General features: G+C 42.1%; 1 protein-coding gene across 1 annotated transcript in view; it reads left to right on the top strand.

The window, feature by feature from the left end:
• Window positions 1-10,000, top strand: part of LOC138947739 (uncharacterized) — a gene marked incomplete in the record, with an annotated part of 26,059 nt that overhangs the window by 11,783 nt on the left and 4,276 nt on the right. The window contains 6 exon segments of the mRNA XM_070319289.1: window positions 5,119-5,206; window positions 6,149-6,423; window positions 6,707-6,877; window positions 7,246-7,339; window positions 7,648-7,746; window positions 9,935-9,968. Of these exon segments, the coding sequence (XP_070175390.1) occupies window positions 5,119-5,206; window positions 6,149-6,423; window positions 6,707-6,877; window positions 7,246-7,339; window positions 7,648-7,746; window positions 9,935-9,968 (761 nt within the window).

Here is a 10,000-nt window from a genome sequence, read left to right as displayed (position 1 = left end):
AGGCGAAGCCTTCAAGGCTCCCGTAAGAAATCAACAAACAGTAACATAACACAAACTCACTCACTCCGTAACACACACACACAAACACACACACACACACACACACACACACACACACACACACACACACACGCACACACACACACACAGTTAAAACTAACGCATCATATCAACTCCATGTATAATTTTCAAAAGAAGGCAAACAGATAAAATGACTAGGGTAATAGGTTAGGTACCTGCCATGTGGGCACTTTTTCCACTGCTGTCCTCAGTCCTATACTTTTCATCAAGACTTGTCACCATGCCGAGTAGATCTAAATTCGGAAGTCTTCATGTGGCTGAGGCATATATCTGACATAGCGTCGATCTTGTTGTAGGTTAACCTCCTTTCTGAAACAAATGGCAAAATGCGATTAGTTATGATGACTACAACCTACACAAATATAAACAGTGTTTTGAAACAGAATAGTCAGGTTATACAAGCCACTTTACCTATGCAGCATGGTAACCCTACAATATGCGAAACATGTCGACTGCAGCAGCCTGGTTCTTAAAATAATTCTGACGGTCAACACAGCCAGAAATGCCAACAAAGACAAGAAAGCTGTGGCAAGGTAAGCTTACCAAACGTTACATAGCGAATCATATGATAGTGCGTAAACAGCAAACAGTAGATCTACAATCAAAGAGAGGATCGAGTCTGGAATGAAACGCGATACAGATCTAGCATTCAAAAACTGTCTTTCACGTTCAAGGAAGTTGTTGCAAAGTACTTAATACTTACTAAATTGTACAGACAAAACCATGACAGTGCATGTTTTGAATCTGAGGAAAAAATCAGGATCATTTTGACTTTGAGAACAGATTCATTCCGTTTCCTTATATCTGCATGTTCAAGTAAATGGTGGACAGTTTTTTTCGGGCAGAGTAAACTTAACTTGAGACTACTGCAAGTCTTGAAATTCACATAAATCGAACCACGAGCAAAGACATCCAAACATTACAGGCACTTTAGATCAACTCATTTCACTAGAGGTGACTGCCTAGCACTGTGTTTGACATCCGTGTCTGCTGAAATAAAAAGAAATTAAAACAAAACGGATTAACAGTAGGTGACACGTTATCAGAGTGGGAGACACTAGATCTGTCTCTGAACTTACCGGGATACGGCTGCAAGATCGACACTGACTGCCGCGCTTTCGACAGCTCTTCCTCGCGTGGACATTGGAAACACGCTGTGCAGATCAAATTGTAGGAAATCTCCCTTTGGTATCTTCTTTATTTACTTTTCTGGAGCTTAGAAACCGAACAACATGAAATCGTCTTCCCCGGCGAATCGGCGAGGTGAGAACTGGACCACAATCCTTCGCGCGACCCCTGACCTGATCTTGACACCTGACCTGCCGTCTACATGCCAAACACGACACAAATCAGTCAACTGCTTGTACCCCTTCAAAACCCCCCACCACCCGTTTTCTTTGGATACACGCTTTAACTACACACATGCCGACACAATGTTGATCATTGCTTCAATAATTTGAAGATGGTGCTTGAAAATTAACCACGTGAAATGAGTATTTCGGTGTTTAGCCAAAAATGTTAAAGTTTCTACCACAGACATACACACATACATACATACGCACGCACGCACAGACAGACAAAGTTTACCATCGCATAGGCTACACTTACGTGAGCCAAAAATGAGATGAGTATAATTCGAAACGAAAACTGTTGCCTTATGGTTTTACTTGTAGAATCGTAACCTGCATCTTGTTTATTGAAACTCTTTGGCGTTCAACTGTTTGTGCAAGTGTTTTGTCAAGACAACTTGTGAAGCTGTTCATCTGTGACGCCCGCTTATTTTGAAAAACAGTCTTACCATTCGTTATGTTGTGATGATACGTCGTTTTCTGGTACAGTATAGGCAACTGACAGCTAGATTGTCAAAAGCATTTTTTGTATTCATAATGTGGAACTGAAACTGCAAACACATAAAAGAGTCAAATACGTAAGTGGTTAGTTCATTTTAGACAGAATATCTGAACAAGCAATTTGTTCACCTAAGTAGTTAGACCAGTGGATTTCTCATCCAAAACAGTGCATTGAGTTCAGCTGTCGTGATTAACAATAGTGTTATGTCATGCTGGGCATTGTTCTCGTACTCTTGGCAGAAGCAGAAAATGACGCAAATTGATGCCGTTTTGAGTGGGTTATGTGCTATTTTGTTCACTGCTGCTCAGAGCATTGTTAACAAATGTTCAAGGCGTTTTGATTACACATCAGAGAAAGTATGTCAACTAATTCCCATGACATTGTATAAATGATTGTCGGGTTCCGTAGCGTAATGTATATCTGCTTCTAATCTTAAGTTCAATGTATGTCCTTGACCTTACGTCGCATGAAACCTGTTATCGTACATTGTTACGGCGTACTCAACTCACATATCAATTTATCCCCATTATCAGTTGTAGAAGTTTATAACCTCCTATGGCAATTAGTTTATCGTCACCTTTGTGACTTTATTAACGTCATGAGAATTGTGTTCATTCAACTGTTGCTTGAAGTGTGTGAGTTACGTAACGCTACCGGTCAACGTGTTGTAACATGCAGAACAGCAGGGGATGTGGAGATCGAGTCAGGATGCGACAAGAAGTTTTGACCAGGGTCAATAGTTGCAATGTCGGAAAAGCTCTCTGTCTTTGTCTCTCTGTCTCTCTGTCTCTCTGTCTCTGTCTCTGTCTCTCTGTCTCTCTGTCTCTCTCTCTCTCTCTCTCTCTCTCTCTCTGTATGACTGTCTGTCTGTCTGTCTATCTGTGTCTGTCTGTCTGTCTGTCTGTCTGTCACTCTCTCTCTCGCAAAAAAGTATACCAATGCTTATTCTGTTACCCTCGTAAAATAAAGAATTGTCATTGTCATTGTCATTGTCATTGTCTCTCACTCTCTCTCTCTCTCTCTCTCTCTCTCTCTCTCTCTCTCTCTCTCTCTCTCTCTCTCTCTCTCTCCCTCCCCACCCCCCCACCCCCCATTAACGAGCTACCTCTTATGCTCAAGAGAAGTTAGATAATACCTATAGGACATTTTAATTGTTCCTCCTTTAACAAGTAGCACAATGACCGTATGGCATATCATTATGTCATCCTTTCTTCTATGGCTGCGTATCTAATTGTTATCTTGTTCCACTGACAAAAGTTATCTAGAAAGAGTTGTAGTGTGATAACAAGAGGTAACAATCGATTGATAGCAAGCTCGAACGAAGAATGAAGACGCGTGTTTTGAGATAGAGAAGGGGGGAATGTAGGTTTATATTGATAAAACTGATTTTAGATGAAAATGTTTCGTTACATGATTTGACTTGAAATGTTGTTTGTCCCAGTGGAAGGATAGATTCACTCTTAAAGCATCTTTCATTGCAGACAAGTCTCTGTGTGTGTGTGTGTGTGTGTGTGTGTGTGTGTGTGTGTGTGTGTGTGTGTGTGTGTGTGTGTGTGTGTGTGTGTGTGTGTGTGTGTGTGTGTCTCTCTCTCTCTCTCTTGTTTGTCCCTCTCTCTTTTTCTCTCACTATCTCTCTGTCTCTGTCTCTCTCTTTTTCTCTCTCTCTATTTACTTCACACCAGACCAATATGCCTGTATCTCTCTCTCTCTCTCTCTCTCTCTCTCTCTCTCTCTCTCTCTCTCTCTCTCTCTCTCGCTCTCTCTCTCTCTCTTTCAGATCAATAGGGGAGTTCTTTGATTATATTGTTTTCTGATCTTGTTGACCCTTGGCGAGGGCTGGATGTAAAAAAGCTATATGGGGACTGGATAAAGCTGCTCTGCAGTGTGAAAAAGTCCATTTATTTGCATTGAAGAAGTTCTTAGGAGTTTGTATGCGAGCACCTAATGACCTAGTATATGGCGAGACAAACAGATATCCGATATATTTGAATTCTATTTTAAGATGCGTTAGCTACTGGATGAAATTGTTAAAGATGGAGGCGCACAGACTTCCTCGTAAATCATATGATATGTTGTATAAAATGGATGAGAGTGGTAAAAAGAACTGGGCCTCAAGTATCCGTTGTAAATTGTATGAGTACGGTTTTGGTTTTGTGTGGTTGAATCAGGGCGTTGTTAATGAAAAAGAGTTTTTGTGTGTTTTTAGGGAAAGGTTGGTCGATTGCAGTATGGCAAGAGTGGGATTACCATATACAAAATAGTGATAGATTTGCTGTTTATCGGACATTTTGTACTGTACATGACATTAAACCCTACCTTTTGTTGAATGTGGATAGACATCTAAAGTTTATTATGACTAGGTTTCGATTCGGTATTTCAGAAATAAATGTGCATGCTAACCGATATAAACAGCATAATGCCGATCAGTTGATGTGTCCCCTTTGTAAAGTAAAGCAAGAAGATGAAGTCCATTTTGTTTTGTGTTGTCCATACTTAAACAGATTAAGAGAAAAATTTATCCCATTTAAATATTATAAAAACCCAAGCACTTTTAGACTCAGCTTGCTCCTGGCTTCACCTCAAGAAACTGTTGTCAGAAATGTATCCCTGTATTTGTATAAAGCCTTTAATTTAAGAGATGTTGTAACCTCTTAGTTAAATATCGTGTAATGTATGTTTTAATCTGTAATGTTGTGCGATTATTATGTTGTACCTTTTTTGCACCTGATAAGTTAAATTATTTGCAACGTTAACCATTTGTTCACACTCCTTCACAAGGGGCTATGGCCTATTGAGTAAATTATCTGCGTCTGCGTCTCTCTCTCTCTCTCTCTCTCTCTCTCTCTCTCTCTCTCTCTCTCTCTCTCTCTCTCTCTCTCTCTCTCTCTCTCTCTCTCTCTCTCTCTCTTTCAGATCAATAGGGGAGGGATGGGGTATGGTGGTGGAGGAAAAGGGGGATGAAGAATAGGAGAGAAGTTGAAGTAAACAAATGAAAATATAATAGCGTTAAACAATAAATACAGCAGAACGATATCACAAAAAAGCGACCACAAAATAATGGAGGGAAGGGGGGGGGGGGGTCACTGGCGAAGATGGTATATGTATTCTAATGTTTAGCCTGGCTTTAACGGTCTCAGTCTGGCTTCCGTGTATTTCACATTATCTGTTTTCCAATCAATGTTGCAGTCAGCTTACCCATGAACATCACCATTCCAATGGTGTCTTGTCAGGAAGACGACACACTGTCCGAAGACGGTGCTGCCATTGCTGCAATGTGAGTGCAACGTTTTGATCAAGATGACAACTTATTTTTGGCGAATTTAAATTGTGCTGTTATTTTGAACGTTCAGCTCCTCCTATACGTCTTAAACACGTTTTTGGTATTTTAAGAGCACTTGATCAAGATGACAACTTATTTTTGACGAATTTAAATTGTGCTGTTATTTTGAACGTCCAGCTCCTCCTATACGTCTTAAACACGTTATTGGCATTTTAAGAGCACACTCCTTCGCGTGTAAACTGTTCGGTTCACCATCGTAGATGTGGCCAGGCTGTCACATGGGATAAGATCATCCCTCCATTTGGTCACATACCAAACAGGAACAGCCTGAATGCTTTCTGCGCAGTAGGATTTTTGTTTTTATGAATCAATTGTGTAAAAGTCGATGGATTGATTCTGATTTGCTTGCTGTCTTGGTTCTTGTCTTAGCTGGCGGTTTGGTATATATATATATGCATTCTTCTTTCTTTCTTTGATTTGAACTATAATAACTCTTCTACTTTGCTAGCAGACAGTTTCTGCGTGTCTCTCCTGTGTTCATGTGTTTGTCCGCCCGCCAAAGTTTTGAAACTACCTTTTGTCCAAGTCTGTCTTTCTTGTGTTTGCGACCTTCCATTCCAAATAGACGAACTCGGGGAAATAACTCTGTTGGGTTTGTATGGGTGATGGAAGAGTGCATGCTCTTGCATTTAGTGAGGAAAGATTTCTACGCGTACCTCTTGTCCGGATCCGGTCCACGTGTTTCAGACGCATCCCTCGCTAGTGACTGGTCTATAATGTCACGTTAGAATGTTGGACTCAATAAAAACAAGGGGACTCACTCTATCACAAACCCATACAAACTCGACTCGAGTTATTTCAGGATATAGTCTATTACCTTTTTCTAGGTTATACCATTTTTTATCACACACACACCCTCCCCTTTTGTATCAACAGCTGCGTGTTAGCCGTCCTAGGGTGCCTCATCTTCATCGGAACAGTTTTGGACGTGAAACAAAAGTGGGAACACACTCCCGACACTTCCGACCTTGACCTTGCCAAAGCGGAAACCAATGGCGGCTTTGAACTCCAAGAAAGCAAGATTGACGAAATCAGTGTGGATGTAGGACACGGAGAAAAACAAACCAGCTTCGTGGCCAGAAACGGTGGTGCGAAATCTGATGCTTACATGCCCGGGGAAGTGGATTGTGACGACGATGATGACGAAGAAGGTACGTAGGTTGAATAACGTAACAGTGACGTAACTGTGGCTCTGAAAAAGACCCGTATGCGCGTTAATATGCACACAGTATCATTGGTAAACATTGCAAAACACACAGGCACGTTCTCGCACACACATGGACGAACACACGCCCCTGCGAACACACACACACAAACACACACAGACACACAAACACACACACACACACACAATTATGTTCTTTAAATTATAGTACTGTCTAACTAATTTGCATATTATATTAAGTATAATATAATTTAAATTTGCATTTTCAGGATCGGTCATCGTGCGCGCTCTTGTCGCATTTTCTTTGCGACAGAACACAGAGAGGATTCTGGGAGTGAATGACGTCACAGATTCTATCACGTGCTTGCATGGCATCCGGGTTCTTTCCATCTTCTGGATACTTATTGGGCACACGTTTTACTTCATGGCTACTTATTTTGGTAGGTAACTTAACGAGCACTTTGAATTCTAGTTGCACTTTCCTTTATCATTGTTTGCCTTTGATCTCGACTTGCAATACTTCTTTCAAGTCAGAACAAATGAAGGAAAATATTAATTCCCAAAATCCCTTACATTATTGTTAGGGGGAGGTGGAGGGGGTTAAGCTGTAATATGTATGACCAAACTCCAAAGCCACTTTGGAGAAACTTAATGAGAATCACAAATATATTTGCCATTTGATTGTCCTTAAACGAGTTTCCCCTTGAACAATCGTGCCATATAGCGTGACAGACCCGTGTCTGAGAGGATTCTTTTGAAGCCAATGGAAGGCGCAAAGTCATGCTGGTCATGATTTGTTTTTCCCCAGAGAATGCACTGGGGGCGGCAGAAGCACTGGAGACACTTCTGGGCCAGGTTGTCATTCACGCCACTCTGGCTGTGGATACTTTCTTTTTCATCAGGTCTGTAGTTGATTGATTCTTGTCTCTTTAAGCTAAATAAACAAATTAAAAACCCGACAACAGTCCGTTGTGAATGTTTGAAGTCAAAAATGCAGAATTATTAAACTGTTTAATTTGCAAGTGTCTATCTTAACTCCGCCATTTTCTAAACGGAGAAAGCAGCCTGAATTTCCATGAGGGTCACCTCATAGGACTAGATATTACCATATCCGTATCCTTATCCTTAACTGTGTGTGTGTGTGTGTGTGTGTGTGTGTGTGTGTGTGTGTGTGTGTGTGTGTGTGTGTGTGTTTGTGTGTGTTTTTCAGTGGCTGTCTGACAGCTTTTCTCTTCATCAGACAAGCCGTTGAGGATAACGGTGTGAAAGCCAAGAACGTCTTTATTTATTTTGTTCACCGATATATCCGGTAAGTAACCATGTTTGGTTCCAGTTCGCACGATTAATTTTACCTCCGAATTTCTATTGTCAATGTACATAACTTATACGTCTGTTCGACTTGACATTGTTTGTTGTTGTGTGTTGTTTGTTTGTTTCTTTATTTATTTCCCTCTTTCTTTCTTTGTCACACACACACACACACACACACACACACACACACACACACACACACACACACACACACACACACACACACACACACACACACACACACACACATTTTCATTATGCCCAATTCTGGATTTGTGACCCTCCACCACGAAATGAGTCGCATGTCACCTCGCGCTGTTCTGCGCTAGGCTTAATATAAGTCTGGGGAGTGTCTGGTAACAGTGTGAGGGTCACCTTAGTCACAGACTTATAACTCAAACAGTTTTCGCTCTTTTCTAAAACGGGTTTCACCACTGGATAGAGCATAAAAAACTCTTTAGGAAAATGTAAAAATATGAAAATCATGCAAAGGTGACATGCAACTCATTTCGTGGTGGAGGGTCACATTATTTTGTGTGTGTGCAAAAAGTGCCGAAGTTTATTTTACAATCGACGGTCAAACACTGCACTTTGCACGAATGTATCTCCCACATGGTCGGTGTTTGTTGCCGCCTGGAGGCAATTTTTGTCTTTTTTTCTGTCACCCAAGCGAAACCATAGAAATCCGACAGTGCAATTTTTCTTGACGCATGTCTTTGGTAGACCTCTCTTAGGAGAGATATATTATTTGTGATTGTAAAAAGTTAATAAACATTAAGTAAATAGCCTGAACCCATCATCATCATTTAAACGCTTTACCGTTTCCAGAATGACACCTACCTATGCCATGGCCACCATGGCGTTTACCTGCCTTTTGTCTTACGCTTGCTTCTGACGGCTCTAAATTGCGGAGAGAGAGAAACCTAATCTTCCCTCTTCCTCTTCCTCCTCCTCCTCCCTTCCTCCCTCCTTCGTGTCTTTAACGAAGCCCTTTTCTGTCATTCAGATTGACGCCTGCCTACACTATAGCCATCATGGAGTTCATGTGTCTTTTGCCGTACGCTTCTGACGGCGAGAGAGCCACTTAATCTTCACTATTGCTCCTGCTCCTCCTCCTCCCTCCTTCCCTCACTCCCTCCCTCCTTCCCTCCTCCCTATCTTGAACAAAACCCTTTGCTCTGTCATGCAGACTAACGTCTGCCTACGCATACTGCGATATAGCCATCACTGTGTTCACGTGCCTTTTGCCTTGCGCTTCTGACGTCTTTAATTTACGGAGGGAGGATCACTCGATCTAAACACACACACACACCCGCCCCTGTATCCTTCCAACCTCCCTCCTATCTTGAACGAAACGGTTCTGTCGTTCAGGTTTTCGCCTAAGTACACCCAAAACGTCATGGCGTGTACCTGCCCTTTGCCCTACGCTTCTGACGGCCCTAACTGGCAGAGAGAGAGAGAGTTTCCCAATCTTCCTGCAACCCCACCCCCACGCACCTCCCTCCACTCCCACCCCTCCCAACCCGCCTCCTGTCTTGAACAAAACCTTTTTTTCTGTCATTCGGACTAACGCTTGCATACACAATAGCCATCACGGCGTTTACGTGTCCTTTGCCCTGCGTTTTGGCCAACCCTAAGTTGGGCTGATGGGGTGTATGTCGCCCAAAAGAGCGGGGTTCCCTGTAGGTGGAGTTCCTGTAGGTGGATTCCCTGTATACAGGGAATACCACAGGGTGTAGTTCCTGTAGCGTTTCGCTGATATCGCTTAAAGTCACGTGATGCTCAGCGACATTGGTAGAATTTGATGTTTTTCGATCTGATTTGGATATGTCTTAGAAATTCGAGTATGGTTTGCAAGTTTTATTGAAAAACTCCATCCTGTGGGATTCCCTATATACCTGTACACAGGGAATCACCCTACAGGAACTCCACCTACAGGGCATCCCACTCTTTTGGTCGACATAAACCCCACCAGCCTAAGTTGGGGAGAGAGAGTCAATTTATCTCTCTCTTCCACTTCCTCCTCCCTCCCTGTATTGAACGAAACATTTCTCTCTGTCATTCAGGTTGACACCAGCTGACGCCATAGCTATCATGGCTGTTATGTTTTCTATCTCTCTCTCCCTCTCCCAATTCCTCCTCCCTCCCTCCCTGTCTTGAACAAAACATTTCTCTCTGTCATTCAGGTTGACGCCAGCTTACGCCATAGCTATCATGGCTGTTATGTTTTCTATCTCTCTCTCCCTCTCCCA

This window comes from Littorina saxatilis, linkage group LG14 (genome assembly GCF_037325665.1).
Source record: "Littorina saxatilis isolate snail1 linkage group LG14, US_GU_Lsax_2.0, whole genome shotgun sequence".
NCBI classification, from domain to species: domain Eukaryota; kingdom Metazoa; phylum Mollusca; class Gastropoda; order Littorinimorpha; family Littorinidae; genus Littorina; species Littorina saxatilis.
This window is presented reverse-complemented; position numbering and strand designations above follow the sequence as displayed.